Source organism: Carettochelys insculpta, chromosome 6 (genome assembly GCF_033958435.1).
Source record: "Carettochelys insculpta isolate YL-2023 chromosome 6, ASM3395843v1, whole genome shotgun sequence".
NCBI lineage: Eukaryota > Metazoa > Chordata > Testudines > Carettochelyidae > Carettochelys > Carettochelys insculpta.
This window is the reverse complement of record NC_134142.1, coordinates 119,453,314-119,478,167: the sequence shown is the minus strand read 5'-3', so window position 1 is coordinate 119,478,167 and position 24,854 is coordinate 119,453,314. Positions and strand designations below refer to the sequence as shown.

General features: G+C 62.3%; 2 protein-coding genes across 2 annotated transcripts; one reads left to right on the top strand and one right to left on the bottom strand.

The window, feature by feature from the left end:
• Positions 1-279: 279 nt before the first annotated feature.
• RPS6KB2 (ribosomal protein S6 kinase B2) lies at positions 280-8,497 on the top strand. The gene is made up of 15 exons (XM_074996039.1): positions 280-393; positions 1,912-1,946; positions 2,175-2,295; positions 3,305-3,373; positions 3,464-3,611; positions 3,865-3,922; positions 4,755-4,855; positions 4,936-5,026; positions 5,338-5,428; positions 5,724-5,831; positions 6,168-6,230; positions 6,495-6,572; positions 7,006-7,113; positions 7,325-7,437; positions 7,806-8,497. Exons 1-15 carry the CDS (start codon positions 322-324, stop codon positions 7,963-7,965), a joined length of 1,416 nt encoding a protein of 471 aa, XP_074852140.1. The 5' UTR covers positions 280-321; the 3' UTR covers positions 7,966-8,497.
• Positions 8,498-8,872: 375 nt separating this feature from the next.
• Positions 8,873-23,289, bottom strand: PTPRCAP (protein tyrosine phosphatase receptor type C associated protein). Its single transcript, XM_074998062.1, has 2 exons — positions 23,254-23,289; positions 8,873-9,795 (listed from the first exon to the last, which is right to left on the bottom strand). Exons 1-2 carry the CDS (start codon positions 23,254-23,256, stop codon positions 9,208-9,210), a joined length of 591 nt encoding a protein of 196 aa, XP_074854163.1. The 5' UTR covers positions 23,257-23,289; the 3' UTR covers positions 8,873-9,207.
• Between the last annotated feature and the right edge of the window lie 1,565 nt (positions 23,290-24,854).

Below are 24,854 nucleotides of genomic sequence, written 5' to 3'. Positions count from 1 at the left end.
CTGTGGGAGGGGAGCAGGGGGGCCTCCGCTCTTGGGAAGGGGGAGGAGCAGGGGACATGGGGCGCGGTCGGGTAACCGTGGGGGCGGGGGCGCAAGACCACAGACACACAGGCTCTGACCCCCGGGTCATGTTTCCCAGAAGCCCCTGCGGCCGTCTCTTCCCCTTCCCCCCGGGCACCAGGACTACATTTCCCAGAAGCCTCGGCCAGCCGCCCCTGGGTGGCGTCACCAATGCGCCCTGGGGACTGGTTAGCGCGGGGCTGTGACGTAGGCTGGAGGGGCGGGGCTCAGCCCGGGGACCCCGGGGCTGCCGCCGCCGCCATGGCCGGAGTGTTTGACATCGACCTGGAGACTGAGGAGGGCAGCGACGGGGACGAGCCCGAACTGGGGGCGGTGAGAGCGGGGGGAGGCAGGGCCTATGGGCCCCCCCGGCCCCGGACCCCCCCGATCTGCTCCGGGCCCCCAACCATATGCCTGGAGTCCCCGGCCTGCCCCCCAGACCTGTTCCGGACCCTCCGACCTGCCCTATGGCCCCCCGCCAATCCCCCGGGGCCCTCCACCTGCCCCCCGGGGCCCCCGACCTGCCGTGTGACCCCCCCGCCAATCCCCCTGGGGCCCCCGACCTGCCGTGTGACCCCACCACCAATCCCCCGGGGCCCTCCACCTGCCCCCTGGGGCCCCCGACCTGCCCTGTGACCCCCCCACCAATCCCTCGGGGCCCTCCACCTGCCCCCTGGGGCCCCTGACCTGCCCTGTGACCCCCCCACCAGTCTCCCCCCCCCCGGGGCCCCTGACCTGCCCTGTGACCCCCCCACCAGTCTCCCCCCCCGGGGCCCCTGACCTGCCCTGTGACCCCCCCCACCAGTCCCCGCCCCCGACCTGCCCTGTGGACCCCCCCCACCAGTCTCCCTCCCCCGGGGCCCCCGACCTGCCCTGTGACCCCCACCCCCACCAATCCCCCACTGGGCCTCCGACCTGCCCTGTGGTCCCCGACCTGCTCCCTGGGGCCCCCGACCTGCCCTGTGACCCCCCAGCAATCCTCCCAGGGCCTTCTCCTGCCCTGTGACCAGGCCCCCGGAACCCCCCAATCTGCTCCTGACCCCCAACCATACGCCTGGACTCCCCAACCTGCCCCCTGGATCTGTCCCGGACCCTATGACCTGCCCTATGGCCCCCCACCAATCCCCATGATGCCTTGACCTGCCTTGTGACCCCCCCACCAATCCCCCTGGGCCCTCTGACCTGACCTATGGCCCTCACCAGCCCCCCGGAGCTCCCGACCTGTCCCCCGGAACTGTCCCGGACCCTCCGACCTGCTCTGTGATCCCCCACCAATACCCCCAGGGCCCCCGATCTGCCCTCTGGTCCCCCCGAATTTCTCCTCATCCCCTCCCCGCCCCAGGGCCCTGTATCTCTCCCCACCTGCCCCCATCTGCAAGACCCCCTAGTCTGCCTCTCACTCGGTTCCCCTTTCTGAGCCCCTCCTCCCCTCACCGCCTATAATCTTGTGACCCACCTCCCGGCCTGTGGCTCGGAGCAGCGCGATGAGCAATGTCCTTGGAAGGCAGCTGCACCCCAGTCCCAGCGCCACCTCCTTACCAGTGACTAACGATACCCCAGTGCTGCCAGAGCCTCACCCTCCCTCTGGGCAGCTTGTCGCCTCCCCATCCCCTGCTGTGCGCAGCCAGACCTGACGGCAGTGCCACCAACCTCCTGGCATGCTCAGGCAGCCTGGTACATGCCTCACCCCTCTGCCCCGTGCCCAGCCCTGGCTACCTGCTCCTCCCTTCCCTGTGCTGTGTTCTGCTCCGAGTGCCTGGCCCTAGTTTAGGGGCCTCTAGCCCTTCTGTCCCCTTCTGCTTGTTTGGCTCTTCCACGTGTGCTGGTCTCATTTCCCTCCCTCTGTCCTAGGAGATGGATTTGGAGCTGCGTGGCAATGGCCTGGAGTAAGTAGTCCAGGGAAGAGGCTGGGCGTCGGGCACAGGGGGCTTTGGATGAAGGTTATTCTTTCTTTGGGGAGTTTGATGAGCTGAACCAGCCTTCCAGGGACAGAGAAAGCAGGCACCCCAGAGCCTGTCCCGTTCAGTGGGGTCCCCCCAGCAGCTGTTCATTGGCCCAGCAGGCCCTCTCCCTGGCCCTACGGCATCTCCAGCATGTGCTCCTTGCTCTCGCAGGCCGGTGGGGCACTACGAGGAGATCGAGATCTCGGAGAGCAGCGTCAATAATGGCCCTGAGCGTATTGGACCCCACTGTTTCGAGCTGCTGCGCGTCCTGGGCAAGGGTGGCTATGGCAAGGTAGGGAAGGGCAGAGGCGTGGGACTGAGGGGGCCAGCTGGGAGCAAGGGTGGGTGCTTCCCTGTGCCCGTGCTCATGCAATCCCACCTCTCTTCTGGGAGAGGCCACTGAGGGAGTGACTCACCCCTGTTTCTTGCAGGGACCCTTATTAGCCAGAAACTGCTGTGGAGGAGAGCCTGGAGTGTGGGATGGATGGGGTGGGTGCTGAGATCCTTCCCAGAGCCTCTTCTCGGGCTTTGCGGTAGTGGTGCGGGTCTTGGCCAATGGAGAGAACTGGTCAGGAGTTTCAGTTCTCAGAAGTCATTGGGTTGCCGCATGGATGGAATAGTTCAGCTCTGTTCTCCTCCATGGACTCGTAGAACACTAGAACTGGAAGGGACCTTGAGAGGTCATCTGGTACAGTCCCTGCCCGCATGGCAGGACCGTACACCATCTAGACCAGGCGTGTCCAGCCCGTGGGCCGCATGCAGCCCTGGACAGCTAGTAATGCGGCCCCACAAGATCGTAAACTTTTAACATTATTATGTGATTTATATACGTTAACTATATTATATATTTTATATGCGGCCCAAGACAATTTCTCTACACTCAACGCGGCTCAGGCAAGCCAAAAGGTTGCACACCCATGATCTAGACCGTCTCCAGTAGATGTCTGTCTAACCTGCTCTTAAATATCTCCAATGTTGGAGATTCCACGGCCTCCTTAGGCTTCCGTAGCTGATCTACCTCTCCTGGGGTGTCCCAGGAACGCAGTTCTTGCAGAGGGGAAGCAGTGCCAGGTGGCAGTTGCATGGCCACAGGGTATCACGGGAGATGGAGTTTGGTTTGGGTGCTTGCCATGGAGAACCAATGGCTGCATAACTGCATCCTGCCGTGGGATTTCCATTGCGCATCTTCTCCCAGAAGGTCCCCGGAGCTGCTGGCGAACGCTGCCTTCCTGCCATTGGCACAGCACCAGGGATGTAGCTGTGCAACTGTTCGCCCTAAAGGGCCCCCTCTTCCCTTGCAGGTGTTCCAGGTGCGGAAGGTGCAGGGGACCAACGCGGGGAAGATCTTTGCCATGAAAGTCCTGAAGAAGGTAACTCCCAGGGCAGCTCTTCCTGTTGCTGAGCTCTGAGGTGCCCTATGCTGGTAGCCTAACTGTCTGTCTCGGTCTCCCTCCCTCCAGGCCAAGATCGCCTGCAATGCCAAGGACACAGCTCACACCAAGGCTGAGAGGAACATCCTGGAGGCCATAAAACATCCCTTCATCGTGGACCTGATCTACGCCTTCCAGACGGGTGGCAAGCTCTACCTCATCCTGGAGTGCTTGAGTGGTACGGGCCGGGGCTGGCTTGTGGGAGGATTGGCCCTGGTGGGGGCTTGGGGCAGGGACCAGGCTGCCTGCGAGTGACCCATGTGAGCTCAGTATTCTCAGAGGCTGTTGCGCAGCCATCAGCCTGCAATCTGGCCAGCACCAGCCCCTCTCTACCCTCGTGTCTTCTCTGGGAATGGGGGTGGGATATGCGGGACAGTAGCCAGGATCTGTCGGGGGCGGGACTCAGGCACCCCTTTGGTTTGGCTGTGCAGGTGGAGAGCTCTTCATGCAGCTGGAGCGCGAGGGCATCTTCCTGGAGGACACCGCCTGGTCAGTGGCTGGAGTAGCTGGGAGCCAGCAACAAGCTGCCTAGCGCTTGTTTTGGGAGACCAAAGTGCGCGGGGGAAGGACCTGCTCTCGTTCTGCAAACACACGGCCGCGCGGGGCCCTTTAAAGGGATTGCTTCACAAGTGCCAGTGCAGAGCTGTGTCGAAAGGCAGCGGGCGCTGGCCAGGCCACAGGTGCAGGGCACAGCCCACCCGCTAGCGCTGAGGCCGGAGGGAGATGGGGCTTGAGTGCAGCAGGGATGGCGGGGCGGGTTGGAACACGCGGTAACCGGCACGATTCCGTGTCCCACCTTGTGCTCGCTGCTGCAGGCGGCCCACAGCTCACCCTGCCCAACAGCGCAGTGTCGGCTGCTGTGGGTTTGAATAGCAGCGAGCCCCCTCCGGGTGGGGCGGGGGGCCCCAGCAAGGGGGGCAGGTACGGGGGAGCGCAGAGCATAGGGAGGCTAATGAAGGGCTGGGGGAAGTGGGGCCCAGCAAGGGGGGCAGGTATGGGGGAGCGCAGAGCATAGGGAGGCTAATGAAGGGCTGGGGGAAGTGGGCCCCAGCGGGGGGGCAGGTACAGGCTGGGAGGAACAGGGGCATGCGGGAGGCACGAGGCAGGAAGGCAGAGGGGGAGGAGCCAGCTGGGGCCCAGCCAGTCTGGTGGGGTGGGGGGCATAGTGGGGCGCGAAGAGGTTCTGATGCCGTGGGGGTGCCCCACCGGGGGAGCTGCATGGCTGGTGCATCAGGGAGCAGCCTCTGGACCCGGGCGCTGAGGGACCTGGGCGGTGGGTGTCGGGGTGGTACCGACGGCCTCTTTTCTGCTTGTGTCGCAGCTTCTACCTGAGTGAGATCACGCTGGCCCTGGGCCATCTGCACTGCAACGGCATCATATACCGGGACCTCAAGCCGGAGAACATCATGCTGAACAGCCAAGGTATGGAGCCTGCGCCCGACAGAGGGGGCCAGGGGGTCGGGCGCTGTGGGAGCCTCACCCGGGGGTCTCCTCTCCCTCAGGACACATCAAGCTGACGGACTTTGGGCTGTGCAAGGAGTCGATCCACGAGGGAGCTGTCACCCACACCTTCTGTGGGACCATTGAGTACATGTAGGTGCCTTGGAGACACCCTTTTGCCCCCCGACACAGCTACCCTTCCATGGGACCCTCTCCTGAGACACCCTTCTTACACTGCTTAACACCCCCCCCTCCGCCCCTGTAATGCCCCATCCCCTCACACTGCTCCCCCTGGGACCCTACCCTGACACCCCCTCCCTCCCCTCACACTGCTTCACCTTCCCCCCACCCAGGATTCTGCCCCAGAGACACCTCCCTCCCCTCACACCGCTCCCCCCAGACACTGCTCCCTCGGGGCGGTCAGCGGCCGGCCCAGCAGCTCAGGGTGTCCCTGCCCTCCCTAGGGCTCCAGAGATCCTGATGCGGAGCGGGCACAACCGGGCCGTGGATTGGTGGAGCCTGGGGGCCTTGATGTACGACATGCTCACTGGATCGGCAAGTCCTGCTCGTGCTGTTACTGGGGGTAGGTGGGAGGGGGACCGGAGCCGCAGGCAAAGTTTCCCCTTTGCCAGGGACGGCGGCTGGGCCTGGCTGCGGCTCTGTCCCATGAGCCTTTGCACCAAGGGGCTGCTTCCCCCCACTCCTTGCCTCTGCACCCTCTTCCCCAGCATAGCCCCCAGCTCTGCTCACTGACCCTCCCACAGCTGGGTTCCCCCTTCCCCCGGGCCCCCTTGGCTGGTGCTCGCCCCGCTCGGCCCTGCGCTCAGCCCCCTCTGCGCTTCCTTTGCAGCCGCCCTTCACGGCGGAGAACCGGAAGAAAACCATTGACAAGATTCTCAAGGGGAAGCTGGTGCTGCCTCCTTACTTGACCCCCGACGCCCGGGACCTGCTCAAGAAGGTACCTCAGGCACCTCTCACGCCCCCCAGCTCAGACACCACCCCACGCTCCCAACCCGTGCCAGGCGGCGTCCCCCCACCCGAATCGGTTACCCACACCTGCCGCCGTCTGGCGCTGTCTCCAGCTCCACCCCCGCCCCCCTCCTAGCTGACTACAGGGGCACGCTCTTAGACTGGGGCTTTGCGTGGGTCTCACCAAAATGGCTGCGCCACCAGCTGTGGCGTCAGCGTGGGGGGGGGGGGGGGGGGGGGCCCTTTAGCATGGGGGTGTGCCCAGTGCCCCATGTCCACCGGGCTGTGCTCCCTGAGGGCGTCTGACGCCGGCCTCTCTTTTCAGTTCCTCAAAAGAAACCCCAGCCAGAGGATCGGGGGCGGGGCGGGCGATGCGGCCGACGTGCAGGTAGGTGCGTGGGGAGGCAGAGGAGGGGCAGCGCACAGCCCCCGAATGGGGGATTCTCTCCCCAGCTGCACCCAGTGGAGTCGGGCTGGAGGCAGTTCCCTGCCCTGTGCCACAGCTCTGGCCAGGGCACCGCCTCGCCATGTGGGCGTTGGCTGGGCTGCCCGGGGGCACTGCAGGGGGAGCCCAGGGGAGGGCACAGGCCTGGGTTGGCTGGCGGGGGGGCAGCTGCAGGCTGCTGACCGGCCTCGGTGTCTGTCCCTGCAGAAGCAGCCGTTTTTCCGCCACGTCAACTGGGACGAGCTGCTGGCGCGCAAGCTGGACCCACCCTTCCGGCCCTGCCTGGTACTGCCCTGCCCCCAGCCACCCCCCCACCCCCCCAGTGGCAGGAGAGAGCCAGCCCATTGCTCCCTGCTTGCCTGCCTGCGCCCACAACGGGCCCGCCTTGCTGCCTCCAGCTGCGTGGGAAAGGACTCGCCCCAGAGAGCCTGGCAGCACCTGGGATGGCAGGGCAGAGCTCGCTCGCCTCGGCCTCCGTGTGCCCCAGCCCTGCCGCCTGTGGGAGGAGAGACCAAGGCAGCGATGGAGATGGCCCCAGGGGTCCAGGAGCGCGATGGAAGGCGCTCGGCCCCCATGGGACCCTGCAGCTCTAGCTGCTGGGGGGCAGGGGGAGGGGAGCCTGCATGGAAGATGGGAAGCTGGGGCCTGCATGTGGCAAGCCTGCCTGCTGGTCTCCCCTGTTGTGACCTCCCCCCCACACCTCCCTTCTGCCCCACAGCAGTCGGATGACGACGTCAGCCAGTTTGACACCCGCTTCACTCGTCAGACGCCTGTGGACAGCCCTGACGATGCCTCCATTAGTGAGAGTGCCAACCAGGCCTTCCTGGTAAGGACTCCCAGCAGGGGGCACTGGCGCACCTGGGGGGGGTGGAGCTTGCACTGCCTAGCCCCGCCCTCCCCAGCAGGCAGCTCTCTGACACCTGGGAGGGGTGGAACTTACATTGCCCAGCCCCACCCTCCCCAGCAGGGGGCACTGGTGCACCTGGGAGAGGGGGTTTGTGGCACCCCTGCTGCCCTGACCTCCATGCTGTCTGTAGGGCTTCACATACGTGGCCCCGTCGGTGCTGGAGAGCATTAAGGAGGGCTTCTCCTTCCAGCCCAAAGTGCGCTCCCCTCGCCGCGTCAACAGCAGCCCCCGAACGCCCGTCAGGTACGGCTGGGGGCACCTCCAGGTGGGGGGACCGACAGGTCGGGCTCCTCTTCCCTGTGGCAGGCGCCAGCTCGGATCCAGCGCTGGCCTGGGGCCTGGTGACGGGGAGAGGGAGTGGGACATGGGGCCTTGCCCCTCCAGGGGCAGTGGCTGAGCTTCCCCAGCACTGGTGTTTCCTCTCTGTGGTGCTGGGTGGGCGGGAGGGAGGCAGAGCCAAGGCAGGGGGGTGGGATGGAGACTGCAGACGAAGACTTGGGGGTATGGGGTGCCCAGGCGTGGGGCTGTGGCTCCCAGGGTTCCTGGGGCTGGCATGGGGCCAGTTCACCCATCTCTGGTGGGAGCTCACTGTGTTTCCTCCTTGCTTTCAGCCCAGTGAAGTTCTCTCCCTTCGAGGCCTTCAAGCCCAGCCTGGTGGTGGAGCCCATGGAGCTGGGGCCTCCCCCACCAGAGAGCACCGCCCCGCTGCCCATCAAGACGCCAACAGGCACCAAGAAGCAGAAGGGGGGCCGGGGGCGGGTGGTAAGGTAGCTTGAGGCAGGCACGTGCCCCTGCCTGGGCAAGAGGCTCAGTTTGGGCCAGCGGAGGCTCCCCATGGAGGTACCCAGGCTGCCAGTGACCCATGGGGTGGATGTAGCCCCGTGGCAGTGGAGTGAGGCTGAGGGACATCGGAGCCCCCGGCCCAGAGGGACTCAAGAGGAGATGCTCTGTCAGGGCCGCACTTCCAGCGGGCGGGGCAGCCCCAGCGAGGGAGTGCTGGGAGGGTCCTGAACGGCCTCAGGGGCCCCAGCTGCAGCCCCCATTGAGGGGGGCGTTTAACCCTTTCCTGGGTGCTCTGTTTTATGGCTGCAGATTGTGTGTGGACATCCAGGGGCAGAGCACGGTGGTGGTGCGGCGGGGAATCGGCGCTAGCGGGGAGTGGGGGGGCAGTTCTGCCCGTGGGCATCAGCTGTGCTGGGCCGGAAGCAGAGCGTGGCTGGAGGCCTGTGACAAAGGGCAGTGGGCAGCGCAGGGTGTGTGGGGCAGCAGGGGGCCCTTGGCAGTAGGGAAGTGACCCAGGGAGGGGTGCGGGTTTGTCCACTGTAGCCCGTGGGGGGCGGGGGGGGCAGGCAGCCCCTCTCTGTGGCTGGCTCCGAGCTGATTAAAGCCTGGACGTGGCAGAACTGTGGCTGTCCCTTTTGTCGCTGGGAGCTTGGGGCGGGTGTTCGGGGGGGGGCGGGGCCCAGCAGTGCTTGGGGAAGGGTGTCGCTCCCACTGGTGGGGATTGTCCAAGGGGGGGGGAGCCTCTTACTCTGCTCCCCTCACCTGGGCTGGGCTGGGCTGGCGGGGAGGAAAGCTTTCCATAAGACCCCCCACATCCCCTTCTTGGGGGTGCGGTTATCAGCAGGCCCCACCCCTTCCCTTCCCAGGTGGGGAAGATGATGCTGCAGCCTGGGAGCAACACCGTCCCTTTATTGGTGCCTGCAGCGCTGCCTGTGGGCCAATCGGCAGCTCCCCAGCGGCAGGGAGCGGAACCGCCTCCCCGGGCGGTGGTGGTGTATGCCCTGTAGCCTGCAGGGGGCGCTGGCGTCAATGCAGAGGCAGCAGGGGAGGGCGCTCCCTGCCCTGCTTGGGCTGCCTCTCCCGGCATAGGGGTGCAGGGGGTAAAGAGCTTTGCAGGGGGGAGCGTGGGGGGCAGGGCAGTTCAACCCAGTTCCTTGGGGAGGGGGGATGGGAGCAGCTGTTCCCATCCAGCTCCCCTCAGCGAGTCCGTGTGTCCTCCCGGCGGCTGCCCTAGAGAGCCGTGACGTGCTGGCGGCTGCTTCCCTCTGCGGCGTTGTCCTCCCAGGTGGCCGTCCCAGAGAAGGAGTGCAGGTCGCTCAGCAGGCCGCTGGCCCCCTCCGCCTTCCCTGCCTCTTCCAGGGCTCCCTCAGGGGCCTCGCAGAGTGGGGTGCCCTCTGAGCTGTCAGCGGCCTGCTCCTGCCCTCCTCCACCTTCCTCCTCGTCCCGCTGAAGGGTCTCGGTCTCCTTGTCCTCCTCCTCTTCCTCGTCCTCCTCATCGTCTTCGTCCTCAGCCTCCTCCTCCTCCTCCTCCTCGCCTTGGCTGTGCCTCTCCGGCAGCAGCTCCTGCCAGCGCCTAGCCAGGCGGGCCAGCAGGCGGTGCGGCTGGCACAGGTGGCGTGGGTGGTACCTCCCCTCTGAGTCTTGGCTCAGCTTGCGCCAGGCCAGGGCCAGCACCAGGAGCAGCAGCAGAAACAGCACGACCAGGAAGCCCACAGTCCCGTGGGAGTTGTTCGGATCTGAGCCCAGCGTGGCGTCCGGAAGCAGCAGCAGTGCCAGGCCTGTGGAGAGCAGCCCCCGCGGGGCGCAGATGGAGGCGTGCTGGGGGAGGAGAGAAAGGGGACTGGATTAATGACCGCCTGCGGCGGTGCCTGGCTCCTGCCCCGACCTTGGCACTGCGTGGTACCCATTCCCTGCGCTCAGCTCATGCACCATGTCTCACTGTGACTCTGCGCTCCCCAGAGCCCTTATTCACCACTGTGAGCCAGCTGGGGTGTGTCTTGTGCCAAGCACCACAGAGCCACGGAACCTGGCTGTCCTGCAGCGGTCTGTTCGGTGCTGAAATACGTGGGACGTGCGATGTGCCCCTGCCAGCCTTTGGGGGCTAAAGAAGCAGAGTGATTTGCATGGGGCCATTGGGGCATGTGCAGCTGGTCCAGAGGGGGCAGGTGTGTGATGAAGGCCCCTCAGGCCGAGGACCTTTCTAGTGCTGCAGAGAGAGTCTGAGGGAGGGGTGACAACATCTGCCCTTGGCCTGTCTCTTCCCCAAGCTCAATACCCTGAAGGTTGTTTGCACCCGGACTTTGAACTGGGGAGGTTGCTCCCCAGCTGGGAAGGAAATTCCACCTGTGTAGTAAGAACTGTAAATTGCTTGGAACAGCTGCTGAACTGAGAAAGTGCTTCCCCCAAACCTTGCTTAGCTTGTGTGAAGCCACACGGCTCCAGTGTTCCTCTTTTTTTTCCTCCCTCCGTGGGCAGAATAAATTTTGTTACATGCACCAAGGCCCATGCATATGTGCACCACCAGGAGAGAGACACGGGGTGGGCGCTCTGCTCATCAACTGGGCAGCATCTGAATTTCTCCCAGGTGGCTGCCCAAGCGCTCAGCTTCCAGGGAGCCCAGGGGGTTCTGGTAATTTTTGTACATAACCCGCTTTGACCTTTGCGCCTGCTACTCAGAGCGACTGAAGTCTGTCAACAATAAATCTTTTATATTTTACCTAACGCAGGGCGGTTTTGGTTGGAGAGTTGGGAGAAGCTCAGGTTGACACCGGCTCCGTGTGCACTGCTCTGGTGGTGAGGCAGACTGACAGGCTTGCACATGCAAGGGAATTTTGAGCCGTGTAAAAGGGTGTAATTGTGAGGTGTGGGCTTGGTGCTAGGGTGAATGGCTTGGAGAGCCAAGATGCAATTTAGCGGTGTGTAGATCTCCACATGCAACCGCCTGGAGGTGTTTGCTGCTTCTCTCTGGCATAGGCCTGTGAGCGATGGCCCAGGTTGCAGAGTTAGGGGCCCAGGGGTCCCCCAGTTCCAGGGGATACACTGGGAAACCTGTCGTGGGGGGAAGGCACAGCGTGTTGTGATGGAGATTTGCACTTCTGACGCAGCTGCAGAGACTTTAAGTGCGCTGCTTGAATGCCGTCAGGAGAGAATGAGATGTTTTTCTGGTTTGGGGAAGGGGCAATGGCGCAGAAAGGCATGAAAATGAGTGCAAGGTTAGTGCTGTGCAGGGGGCAGAAGAGAGAAACTGAGTGTCAGTGATAAAGGGAAAAACTGGAGCTCTAAGTCCCCCCACCCCTGAGCCATGCAATCTCTTCACCAAGCCCCAGAGAGACCCTCCCAGCAAGGAGCAGCCCAGGTGCGCATAGCCGGGGCACCCCAGCTCCGAGTACGCTCCTGTACCGCAACCTCCATCTCAAAGCACAACCCCTGGCCCAGAGCCTGTTTCCTCCTGCACAGCAACCCCTGAGTCCCCTCCAGCACCCCAGTGCCTGCAGTCCAAGCCCCAGCCTACAGCTTGCACACCAATCACCTGCCACAGCCTGGAGCTCCCTGCAACTTACAGACCCATTGGCCCCAGGAACATGCGCTGATCTGACACATGACCTCTGCAGGGGTGCACGTAAGAGAAGTAGAGGGACCAGCAGTGGAGGTAATGAGAGGGGCCGTCAGCAAGGAGGCTCTAGGGCTAAAATCTCAGGTGGTTGAGGAAAGCATGAGATTAGAATCCCCAGCAGAGCCTTTCCCCCAACTGACAGCCCTCTGTCCACAACACCACCCCAGGCAGCTGGTCTCTCCTGCATGCCAGGAGACAGGTGACACAGCTGAAGTGTTTGCTACTTTGCCAACAAGGAAGTCCCCACCCTGGCTGCAGAGTCAACAGGTGAAGCTCTGCCTGCATTCAATGACGTGCCCATGCAGGATGTTTTGGTCCAGGGAAACTCAAAGAAACTGGTTTGAAACACTTTTTGATTGTGTCTGAAACACACAGGGTGACATTTAGAAACGTGAAGAAAAATACCAGTGGGATTATGTCAAGGGCAGGAGTGGTGGTGCAGCGGTTAGAGCCGTTGTGAGTTCAATCCTTGCAGGGGGCCTTTGAGGGTAGAGGGGGCATTTGGGTTTTCCTTCTAAAAAAAAAAATGCTGAATGGAGGGGAAAAGAGGTGACTAAACATTTGACCCTGTTGCTCAGGAGCATTTCCTGAGCACAGGTAAAGGTGATGTAAAACAGTGCCTGAGGGGTAAGAACAATGTGGCTTTTAATGCCATTGGGCAGGCTGAGGTGACTCTGGAGACCTGGAGGCTGAAAGGGTGGGGGTTACCCCTTGGGGGAGGAGGAGGGGGTGTCTGTTTCCCCTGAGAGGAGATGGGGGTGACTGGTAGTCTAGGTACTCATTGCCCAGAACCATTCCTCCCATTCCAGACTGGTAAGAATAGCCCCAAAGGGGCTATTGCTGTAACTCCACCACTCACCTGAGACGCAGGCCCCCCCATTGGTGGGAGCAAGCAGGCACCGAGCCTGTGTTAGCAATGCTGTGCTCAGTGTAGAGATCTGTCTCCTGTAGGCCCCTGGAAGCTAAGACACTAATTCTGTATCAGAGAGGGAGCCCTGTTAGTCTGTAACTTCAAAAACAGCAAGAAGTCCTGCAGCACCTTACAGACTAACAAACATTTTGGAGCACCAGCTTTCATGGGCAAAGACCTGCTTCGTCAGATGATTCTGGGGATTATCCTCTGCAGAACTGGCCATGGACCAGCTCATTTTGACAACTGGTAAGGTGGGTTATACCTAGGATGGGGAGAGCCGAGGCAGAGATTTCTGTGGTGAAACAGAGTATAATTCAAGAGGGACAGAGTTCCCCAGTGCCAGGACAGACAGCAGACTTTTTCTGAATAGGAGGCTTCAGGATGCAGAGAGAAAAGTTGCGGGGGGGTTAGAGAGTGAGGGCACATGATGGTATCTCCATTGACCTGCTTATGGGGAATGATTTTTTTCCAGGTACTCACGCTGCTGGGGCTGGTGGGAACCAGCAGGAAAGGATAAAGTCCCAGTAACTTCAGAAGGGGAGAGAGAAAGTTTCTTATTCTTCCATTGCTAAGGAAGTTACATGACTCCGGGTGAGGGGACGCAGATGGAGGACCAGTCCCTGGGAAAAATATTCCAGCCTTTGGGGGGGTGTCTCTATATATATATATGTAATAGGAGCACATGGATTTCTCCTCACTGTCACTTGGGAGAAGATGTCCAGGTCCCAGAGGCTAATGGAGTCTGAACACCCAGGCACTGTGCCTGTAACTCCGGTTCAGAGAGGGGCCTGTGTCACTGACCTGTCAGAGGGGAGCAGTTGGTGGGGGGGGGGCTGAGGCCTAAGTGCACCTACCCAGCTCCCAGTTTTTAGGACACAGCTTGGTGTGCCTGTGAACGGGCAAGACGCAGCCCTTGTGCCGGCAATAGCTGAGAAGCAGCACAGGAAGCTGCCGGCTGTCTGGGAGGGAACTGAGCGGTCAGTGGAGAGAGAGGGGGTTCCTCTGAGCTGGTAGGACACAGAAAGCAGGTGGAAAAAGGTGCATCTGCCCAAAGGGACACAGCAACCCCCGGTCAGAGGCGGGCAGGAAAGCCCCAGGGCTGGGGAGGGAATGGCGTCAGACAACCCCAAGAAGGGAGATGGATGTCTTGCAGAGGGCCAGACCTGGCACTGGGAGACAGCTCCACACAGGGCCAGTCAACACGCACCAAGGAGCCCTAAAAGACTTATGCCTATATTAGGGCATAAGCTTTTGGGGGGGAACATGTGACGCTGCAGGCTGCCCCCTCAGCTCCCATTGGCTACAGTTCCCCATTCCCAACCAATGGCAGCTGCGGGGGCGATGTTTGCAGGCAGAAGCAGCGCGCTGAGACCTTGCCCGAGTGAGGCTGTGCAGATGGTTTCCAGGAGCAGCCTGGGGCCGGGGTACGTAGGTTCCCTGCCTGTCCTACTTGCAGCCCTGCTAGAGCTTGTGACAAACAGGAAGAGTTCCCCAGCACTGCCCAGTTGATTGACAGCTTGGTGACCACAGGTCTAATCAGTAGTGGCAGGATGACAAAGATGCTCGTGACCAACAGCTGACACTGGGTTGGGCACAGCTCTTGAGCCTCCTAACAAATGATGCTGATGCTAAAGCGGAGGAGCGAAGCTTTGGAAGTGCCGGTAATCCCGAGAGCACGGTGCAGCAGGCACAGCTCTGGGGACAAGCTTGGCCCGGTAAATCAGAACCCACCGGGGTTAAGAAGCGCTGGGGTAAAGCTGCTTCTCAGAGTCCCGCTGCTTGTCACTGCACAGAAACCCTAATAATCCCGCTTCGCTGTCTGGTCTGCAGGTTGCACTATCCTTGTCTGGCCTGGGTGGGAACTGACAGGTCCTGCATGGGGGGAAGTCCAGCCCTGTGCTCTTGGGGCTGCTACAGCAAATCCAGCCTCCCTCCCCTGGGACGCTGGCCCCAGTCCAGGCTCCCCAGGGTTTGCCACAGGCCTCCTGTGCTCTGTCTGCCACTGGGCAGCTCGGGGACTCCAGCTCTGTCCCCTGGCCCTGCAGAGTAGGCAGGGGCTCCAGCTCCCAGCCCCACTGTTGCAGCGCAGGTGAGGCATCTGATCTGGACACAGCCCCAGCCTGGTCCTCTCTTGTCCTGGCACATCCAGGGTCTTGCTGGATCACGGATGCTGTGGGACGAGAGAGTACCAGGTTTGAAAGAGGCAACCTGTGCTGCTTCGTTGCTCGAATGGCCGAAGGGTAAAATAGCTGCGCTCCGGAAAACGTTCCTTGCTACACTGTGCTAACCCCGCCGGGAGCAGCAGCCGGGTTCACAATGCTGCAAACACACCGAGAGCTGCTTTCCAGCCACCCAGCCAAGGCAGGCTCGTGAATGGCTGAGCTGCCCATGAAGCGTGAAAGGGCACCCAGAGCTCTGCAGGCGCCTGTGTGGCTAACTCTGCTGTGGTTAGTAACACTATGTGGGGAGGGAGTTGTCAGAACCTAGTGAGGCCGTCTGGGCACACCGCCCCTGTTGCTGCCTAACGCTCTGCCAGCAGACTATGGGGTGAGTGTGACACTGGGCCTCACACTACCCTCTGGGAAGTCCTGGCTTCCTTGCTGCGAGATGAGCATCAGAGGGGAAGCCGTGTTAGTCTGTAAGCAGCAAAACCAACGAGGAGTCCTGTGCCACCCTAGAAACGACGAGATTTATTGGCGCTTGAGCGTTCGCAGGCAAACATGCAGCTGACGAAGTGGGCCTTTCCCATGAAACTTCATGCGCCCAATAAATCCATTCAGCTGCGTCTACACTCTAGAGCTTTCTTGACAAAACGGGTGTTGTCGCCAAAACTCCTGGACCGGCTACATTTAAAACACGCTCCGTTGAGAACGTGTCGCTAGAACGCAGCCATTTGCTCAGGCAAGGTCCGTTGCTCCCGTACAAGGCGGAACGTCGCTGACGACGGAATCCATCGACAGAACTGTAGTGTGGATGCTCCGGGGCCCTTTGTCGACAGACGCGGCTTCTGGTTCCCCGGGCAGCCCTGTTTGCAGAGCTTCCAGTCGGCCGGTCTGTCGAGAGAGGGCCGGGCAGTCTGGCCACTTGCTGTCGACAGAGCAGACAGCTGCTTTTATGCGTAGACACGCTGTGGCGACCGAGCGCTCTTCCGCCAGTAATGTCTGGAGACAGAGCGCTGTAGCGTGGACGCAGCCTTAGTCTAGAAGGTGCCACAGAATGTCTCAATGGGGGGCTGTGGTTCGCCCTGTGCAAAGCCTACATGGTGAGCAGTGTGCCGAGTGCATGCAGGAGAGCATCAGATGCCATCCAGCTGATTAGCAGAGCCCTCACGGCCACCCTCAGTGGGCAGCTTGTTTCTGTGGGTGCTGCACCTCCACACCGGCCTGGGTGCACACAACAAAATTTATTTTGCATGCAGATGGAAAAGCGCAACCCCCTGCTTGTGAGGGAGCAGCTGAACTGTCTTGGCCCACTGAACAGGCCTGGCCTGTCGGCTTGCCTGTGTTAGCCCGGCACATGATGACCACACAGAAGGTGCGCTCTGTGTGCCCTGCACTACAGGAAAGGGTGGCTGCCTTTCAGTGGCACCAAACGGAGCTGCTGAGGCAAGCACCAGCCAGACATGTTGAATGCAGAGCCCAGAGATGGCTTGGCATGGGAGGGGGCACATACACGGGGGGGGCATTCAACTTCCTGAAAAGGGAGCTGGGGGGGTGGGGCTCTAAAGAGGAAGGTGAGAAACTTCTCAGTGGTGTCAGATGGCAGAACAAGGAGCAATGGGTTGAAGTTGAAGAGAGAGAGGCGCAGGCTGAATATTGGGAAAAACTACTTTACCAGGAGGGTGGTGAACCATTGGAATGAGTTGCCTAGAGAGGTGGTGCAATCTCCATCCCTAGAGGTTTTTAAGTCCCAGCTTGACAAGGTCCTGCCTGGGATGACTTAGTTGGGATTGATCCTGCTTTAGGATGAGGGGGGGCGGGGGGGGGTGGACTAGATGACCTCCTGAGGTCTCTGCAAGCCCTATGAGTTTATGTCAGCCAAGGTCTTTCTAGCACCTGGGGAGACAGGCCCATGGGCACGAGTCAATGATCTCACCACTAGGCCTCTCTCCTCCACAGCTCAGCCCCCGGAAGACCCTCCGGCAGACAGGGACTTTGACCGGGACAGATGGGCCCAGGCTGGGAAGGGACGTTGGCCCTGTAATAAACTCTGTAAACAGCCTGAACCCTTGGGTGGGGCATGAACCAGCCCATTTATTTTTATTACTTGTGAAACCAGCTGTGCTGGCCCTGCCAGCTGCGTGGGGTTAGCAGAGCTGCTTTCTGTTTGCTCTCCCTGTGGCATTGTCCTTGAGGCTGAGGAAAGCTCAGCTCAGCTTAACAAGGATGTGGGGAGGTGACCAGGGTCAGGGTCTGGGGGCTGCAAGCTGGCAGGGGGCGTTAGGTCAGGCAGGGTGTGGGGTGTGTCAGTGGGATGGCATGGGAGGTGTTAGGCAGGCGGCGGGGTGGGGGGCGGGGGCATCCCAGGGCTGGATGCAAAGGTCTGTGGAGCAGCGCTCAGGAGGTATTAGGACAGGCGGAGGGGGGGGTGTCTATGGGTTGGCTTGGGGGGTTGGGCAGGGCTGGGGGGGGGCAAGTAGGTTGCAGGTAGCCTGTGGGGGTGACGTGAGGTGGGTGACTGAGGCTGGGCATGTCTGGGGCTGGAGGCAGGGGACTGTGGGGCAGGGCTGTGGGTGGGGGGTGTTCGGCTGTGAGAGGGGAGCTTACCCCAGCTCTCAGGGATGGGGGAAGGGGGCTGTGGGGGGGGGGATGTCCGGCTGTGAGAGGGGAGCTTACCCCGGCTCTCAGGGGACGGGTGCAGGCCAGGCCGGTGCATTGCCAGCTCCGGCGTCCCTTGCTCACAGGTGCCAGCGGGCCGTGCGTGTTGCCGAGGGGGCGTTTCCGCCCAGCTCATTCTCGGCCCCCCCCTCCGCCCCCCGGGGCAGTGAGACCTGCTCTGGTCTGACCTCCCGCTGCGCGTGTGTGCCTGGGGGGCGGCAGGTGGCGTGTTTACAGGCTGCCTGGCCCGTGTGGGTGGCCCCTGGGGGCGCAGCTCTTGCCCGCCAGGGGAGGGTGACAGGAAGCTGCGGTGGAGCAGGTGGGAGAGGCGGCAGAGCAAGAGGTGGCTTTGCAGCAGGTCGTAGCTGCAGGGCCCAGGCTCCGCGGGCGCCGAGCATCACCATGGGGCTGGGCCCAGCTCAGCAACCTTAGTCCCCCATTGGGGGCTGAGCCTGGCTCTCCGGGGCTGCCGGCCAGAGCATGGACCACTGCAGGGCTGGGGCAGCACCGGGCCCTACCCCAGAGAGCAGTGGCAGCCGGGCAGGGCCCTGCTGGATGGCACAGGGTCGCCCAAGGTGCCAGGAGGCTGTGAAGAACACTTGTGGGCCAGGCCACGATCCATCTAGCACAGGGGCCCCCAGCCATGCTCAGCACCATTCAGAACGCAGCAGGGTGGCGCCTCCGGCCCCCCGTAGCCCCACGAACAGGCTGGGCAGGATGCACGCGCCAGTGAGCAGACCTCAAACCCCGGCTGCAGCGAGATGCTGCTGTGCAGGTCTTCATCCGCCACGGGGCCGCAGTCGGCCTGGGTCTGGCGAGAGGCATCTCACCTGCTCATCGCCTGTCAGGAAGGGCCCATCTCCACCCAGAGGGAATGGACCACGTTCCCGCTGCCTCGCCCCATGGGGTGTAACGCTCCCATCTCAGTCGTTTGCGAGACCTCTGCCGTAGGCCTCTCAGTTGTCTCCTTGCTGAGCAAAACAGCCCCGGCGTGCTTTGCCTTTCCTTGTACGGCCGCTCCCGGGCTGGCCGTTCCCCCACCCAGGGTGCCCTTCTCGGGACCGTTTCCAATTTCACCCTGTCATTCCGGAGCTCGGCCGACCAGACCCGCACACGGCGTTCCTGGGGTGGCCGTAGCGTGGCAACCGGTCTCCCTACCCATCCTGCCCCGAAGGGGACCTAGCCGCTGCTGTGCACTGAGCAGGTGTTTCCAGAGAACAGGCCCCAGTGATGCCAAGCTCAGTTTTGTGAGGTAACCCCTGATTTAGTCCCCACCCTTTTGTAGCTCTAGGCAGGGTTATTTTTTCCCAGTGGGCAACACGTTGCACTTGTCATCGTCAACGGGCTACTGCCGAGTCACCCAGGTGTGCGCGAGCCCTTTCCAACGCTGCACAGTCAGCTCCGGACTTAACCAGCTTGACTAGCATGGGCGCCTCTGCTTTCTTCCTCAGCTCACTACTGCCTGGGGAACAGCTCCGGTTCCAACACAGAGCCCCGGGGGCACCCTGCGCTGGCCCTCTGCTCCGTCTGAAAACAGCCCGGTTAGTCCTACCCTTCAGTGCCCGGCTTTTACCCTGAGAGCACCTTCCCCCTTATGCCAACTCTGCAGCTCTGGGGTATGAGCCTCTGGGGAGGGCCCAGGCCGCAGACTGGCTGACACGCTAGGTACACGCACTCCATGGGATCGGCCCCCCACGGTTGCTGCCTGCCTGAGAGGCTAATGCCTCGGCGAGGCCTCGGTTCTCTTTGCACGCGCTGGGTTGCCTCTTCTCCAGCACGGGGGGTGTTCCTTTCCACGGCCGATCCTGAGGTTCAGCCTGCGTTCCTGACCCTGCGCGTCGGCGGCCTGGCCAGGAGTCCCTCAGTCGCCCTTGTTAAAAATCGTCCTTCCGCACGCTCCCCGCCAGGCCGCCAGGACTGCGGCTGCACTTGTGCAATATCGTATTCAACCCCGGCCACCCTTGTGGTGGGCTAAGCGCCAGTCCCGGGGCTGTACCCTGGTTAACTGATGGGTTGGTTGCACCGTCTTTTCTACCAACACCGCTGTTGGGGCCAGTAGCTCACCCAAAGGTCAGCCCTCGGGCAGGGTGGGGAGCTCCCCCCCCCACAGCACGCCCGCCGAGGCAGGGGGCTGTTAGCATCTCTGCAATGGCCTTGTCCTCCTTGCAGGTGGCTTTAGCGCCTTTGCCAGCTCCAGGGCTGGGGGGCGGGGGCCAGGCTTCCTGCTTCTGACGTACTTCAAACAAACCAACGCGCGCTGTTGTCGGTTGCCTCTGGAGCGCTGGTCTTGGCCTGCCAAGCTGGCTGTGCAATCTCACACACAGCTTTGCTCAGTCCTAGTAGCACGGCTGGCCTTCGATGTCAGGCTGCCTTTTTGGGGCTGAACCCCTCCCGGCCTGAAGTTTTGGGAGTGGGGGAGGGGGGCTGTCTGGTCCTTGGCTGGCTTCACAGAATCATAGAACAATAAAGCTGGAAGAGACCTAAAAAAGCCATCGAGTCCAGCCCCCTGCCCTAGGCAGGACCAAACCCATCAGATCAGCCCCGCCAGGGCTTCGTCGAGGCGAGACTTAAACACCTCCAGGGATGGAGCCTCCACTACATCCCTGGGTAGAACATTCCAATGCTTCACCACCCGCCTAGTGAAAAAGTTTTTCCTGATGTTCAACCTGGACCTTTCCAACCACAACTTGAGACCATTGTTCTGTGTTCTGCCATCCGTGACCAGACTCTCCAGCCTCTTTGCAACCTCCCTTCAATAAGCTGAAGGCTGTTATCAAGTCCCCCCCTCAGTCTTCTCTTCTGCAGACTAAACAGTCCCACTTCCCTCAATCTTTCTTCATAAGTCACATGCTCCAGCCCCCTAATTATTTTGGTCGCCCTCCGCTGGACCCTATCCAGTGTATCCACATCCTTCCTGTAACTGGGGGCCCAGAACTGGCTTGGTGGAGAGGGACGTACGTTGGGCCTGAGCTGCTGGCGTGGGAGGGTTGGACACGTCCCCTTGCTGCTCGTGGTTGTGTACTGGAGTGCAGGGGAGCACTGGAGGGATACAGGCGAGGGTGTGGTTAATGGAGCCCACAAAGAGAGGCTGGTGGGACCAGGTAGTGGCCCTCACCCCACACGTGCTCTGCTGAGCTCCCCTGTCCCATGGCACTGCCAGCCACCCAGGGTCATCTGGGGCTTGGGGGCAGCAGCCCAGCTTGCTATGAGGGAGCAGGGCCTAGAACTGAGCTGGGTGTGTGGGGAAGTGGCTCCCTGGGGCAGGGCCAGAGCTCCTAACGTTGGGGGCTGGGGCACAGGCCAGGAAGGGAGGTGGGGCATCCCCTCAAGGGCAGAATAGGCTGCAGGGGGGTGGGCGGCATTTGTTGTAACCATTGGGATCCTGCGAGGCCTGTGGCCAATGGGCTTGACCTTAACTCCAACAGCCCCTTCTCCCTGGCCTGTCCCAGTTGGGCAGCTCGTCTGTGCATGGAGGGAGCCCAAGGCTGTGCTGGCAGCGCTGGGGTGAGAGGTTGTGGGCGTCAGGACTGAGGGGTATTCAGTGTTCTCTGTTTTCCACCCATGGGAGGAATAAATTTTGTTATGTGCACTGAGGGACGAATGGGTGTGAACCGCCCATATCCGGCTGCAGCAGCTGGGCAGACCTGACTCCCTCTCGGGCAGCCGCCCCAGCACCCAGCATACAAGGAACATCTCTGCTGCCACTTCCTCCTGCAACTACCTGCCCTGTCCTGACCGGGGCTCCGGCCAAGCCGAGCCAGCTCGGTCCTTTGCTGGGCCCGGCCGAGCGGGCGTGGGGCCAGCCTGAGCGCCAGGGACATCATCCGCACAGCCCCACGGCAACGCTGAGGGCCTAGAAGAGCCGGGCTGAGCTGCTGAGAAATGAGCCTTCATAGACGGGGCCCAGAAACGGCCCAAAGGCCAGCAGGGGACCCTGTGCTGGCGCCCACCCTTCCTGGGTAGGGAGCGACTAAATGCCACGCCCTGCCAACCCACAGCACAAGGCACCTGCCGCTTCGCCATGCACCCACCCAGCTGCCCTGCAAGCGACGCCCCAGCGCCACAGGCTGGCGCTTGCCCCTCTGAACTCGGCACATACCAGCCTCCAGGCCAGTGGCTTCTCTTGGCGCCGGCTGGCAGGGAGAGGAAGCCCTTGGGTGCTGCTCCACCACTGAGCTACGCCCCAGCCCAGCCCCGGGGCTCGGGCATCACAGCGCTGCCACCTCGCCAGGGCCAGACACCCTGGGCCCAGTTAATGCAGAACTCAGCACCGAAACCAGGCAGGCCATGGCCTGCGAGAGCTGCAGGCACCTCTGCCCTGCGATCACAGGCACTAGGTGTGTGTTGATCTCTGCACAGCCTGCAGCTCTGTTCCAGCCAAACCCTCGCCCATACAGCCCCCCCAGCCCCCAGGCTGCAGCCTGCAGTCACTGCAAGCGGGGGGCAGCGGGAGAGGGGAGGAAATGGAGCAGGCGGGAGCTGATGAGAGCAGCTGGGTGGGTTGGGCGGGGGGGCGGACGGTGGGTTGGATGGGAGCTGGAGCACGACTGGGACTTCCCAGCAGTCTGTGCCCACGGGCCCAAGCGTTTGCTTGTGGTGAGGCAGAGGGAAGGGCACGAGCAGAGGTGCCATTACACAGCGGTGTCCTCCATACGTCAGCCAATGGGGGCCCTTCCTATCGTACGGAGGGGAAACTGAGGCAAGGCAAAGATGCAGGCAAACCACCCCGCCCCCTGTCCCACACCCATTCCTCATACACAGGCCCTTCACCTAGGCGGGAGGACAACCATTGGGCTGTGTGCTGGCAGCAATACCCGGGCAGGATGTCTGGGGGAAGACAGGGCCAGCACACACCACTGCTTTGAGTCCCAGCTCCAGCCCAGCCTCCCCATCACACAATCATGGGGATGGAAGAGCCCTCAGGAGCGCACAGAGTCAAGTCCAGCCCCCTGCCCAAAGCAGGAGCAACCCCGACGCAATCATCCCAGCCAGGACTATGTCAAGCCAGGGCTTAAAACCTCTAGGGATGGAGATTCCACCACCTCTCTCGGTAACACATTCCAGTGCTTCACCCCCGCCTGGTGAAATAATACACCTCCCCCCACTGCAACTTCAGACCATCACTCCTGGTTCTGCCACCCGTCACCACTGAAAACAGCCTCTCCCCATCCTCATTAGCACCCCCCCAACAGGTCTTGTGCTCCAGCCCCCAAAACATTTTCACTGCCCTCCACGGAACCTGCTCCAATGCATCCACCTCCTTTCAGTACTGGGGGCCCACAACTGGACGCAATGCTCCATCTGCGGCCTCACCAGAGCTGAATAAAGGGGAACAATCACTTCTCTAGATCCGCTGGAAACGCTTCTCCTAATGCGCCCCAATATTCCATTAGCCCTCTCGGCTACAAGGGCACACTACGGCCTCCTATCCAGCCTCTCATCCACTGTAATCCCCAGGCCCCTCTCTGCTGCACTGCCACTTAGCCAGTCAGTCCCCAGCCTGAACAGTGCTTGGGATTCTTCTTTCCCAAATGCAGGACTCTGCAGGGCAGATAGCAGCATCTGTAACCCTTTGCCTGCTCCTGAGTGGGGAGGGCCCTGCCACAGCCCTTGTCCTCAGCCTGGGGCAATACCCACATAGGCCAGTCCCCGCCCCGCTGCATTTCCAGCTGGTTGGGGTGTGTATGGGGGGAAGTCCGTGTCCTTCCCCACACCACACACGTGGGCTGCTGCCCTGCTAGATTGAAACCAGCCCTCCACCAGCCTCCCCTCCAAACACACCTGGCCCAGCCTGATGCCCCCGGGGTTGGACAAAGCCAGGAAAGGAACCACTTCATCTCAGTGGACTCCTGTCCCCCACAGCCCTCAACACCCACCCCCCCGCCCCGCCCAGGGGTCGTGGTGGGGGCCCAGCCCTCAGAGAGGGCCCTTACCATTGTGAGGAGATGGCAGCTGCACCTCCCGACAGGGTGGGGGACTCCGGCGCAACTGGCGGGGAGCGCGAGAGGCATGCGGGTGTGGGCGTGCATTTCCTTCCAAGCCGCCACGCTAGGGAGCAGCTGCCGCAGCAGCCCAGGGCTGTGCAGGCCCTGGCGGGAGGGGACCACTTTCTGCAAATCAGGCAGCTGAGCCCGCCACTGGGGCCAGGCTGGGCAGTCCATTCACCTCCAGGGTGGGCTGGGCAAGGGGGCTTGGCCCTTGGCGTCTCTGCCCGTCCCAGCCCCTGGGGCAGCGCCCCTGGGAGAGGCAGAGGGCACAGGAGCTGGAAGGGGCTTGGCCAGAAGCCTGCAGAGGGGCAAGCCCCTGCCAGCTGAGCAGAGCTGGGTTGAAAGCTGTGCCTGGATGGAACAGGGGTACAGCAGGGGAAGGTGGAGCTGCAGGAAGGCAGGGCCAGGAGCCAGCCCGGGACTCTCCAGGTGCTGCCTTTGGGAAATGGCTGGGCCGGGGCCCAGGACATCTCAGGGAACTTGGGCTCCCCCACAAGCATCCCATCAGCTCACACCCACCCGCTGCCCTCCAGCCCCGCAGGGGGTGGAGTGGAGGGAGTGCGCAGCCCATGGCTCCCACGGACAGCAGGTGATGCTTGTCTCCAGTTTTCCCCCTCTGTGTCAAGTCAAATCACTACCACGCATCTCTTCCCCCAAGCACAGGCCAGGAGCAAGTACCAGTACCAGGCAGTTACCCACTTACGGGTCCAGCCCTGGAGAGGGACGGGGCACAGAGGTGCGTAAGACAGCTGGGTTCTGCCCCCGTGCTGGGGGGACGCCTGAGCTGCTCAACAGTGCTTGGGGCTGAGCAGCTGGGCCCTGCCTTTGTCCTCCCAGCCCCACACTGTGCTGGCTGCAGACTCCGTTCTTGCCTGCCCCAGCCCTGCTGTTGTATCTGCTCGTTAGCCCCAACCGCTGATTTCCTGCCCTCCACCGCCAGGCCCCTGCCTGTGCCTGGGACAGGAAGGGCCCTGAGCGTAGCACATAGGTTGTGAACCATCTCCTGCCCGGTTCTCATGTCGCCCTCCCTGGAAAGGGGGGGGGGGGCGGCGGCACAGGCCACTCACTGGCCCCCTGGAACTCAACCCAGCCCCACTGGCAGGGGATACACTGCCCCCAGGCTGAACCAGAGCTCTCCCTGCAACATCTAACCCCCACGGGCCACTGGCCCCCCGGAACTCAACCCAGCCCCACTAGCAGGGGATACGCTGGCCCCAGGCTGAACCAGAGCTCTCCCTGCAACATCTGTCCCCCACCCAGGGGTGGGGGGGACCCGAGGCACCTGCCACGGCTTCTCCTGTCTCACTTCTGCAGAACCAGCCCCTGCTGGAAGGCTCTGGGCTCCCTCCCCCACGCTCCCCAGCTGCTAGGTGGCGGCAGGGGGGCTGCCTCGGGCCAGGCAGGAGTTGTTCAAGCCCCCCCAGCAGGCAAGGCTCCTACAGTGACCGGTGGCCATGAGCTACCACACCCACGGGGCAAAGCAAACGGCTGCTTCTCAGCCCAGTCCATGGGTGCTGCTGTGCCAGGGCAGCGGGCGCCCCCTGCTG

What these genes read in the sequence shown, in the direction of transcription:
- RPS6KB2 (XM_074996039.1), top strand. Translation starts at nt 322, where the DNA reads ATGGCCGGAGTGTTTGACATCGACCTGGAGACTGAGGAGGGCAGCGAC. An exon ending in CCCGGGACCTGCTCAAGAAG is followed by an intron (nt 5,832 to 6,167) that starts GTACCTCAGGCA and finishes CTCTCTTTTCAG; the next exon opens with TTCCTCAAAAGAAACCCCAG. An exon ending in CACCCTTCCGGCCCTGCCTG is followed by an intron (nt 6,573 to 7,005) that starts GTACTGCCCTGC and finishes TCTGCCCCACAG; the next exon opens with CAGTCGGATGACGACGTCAG.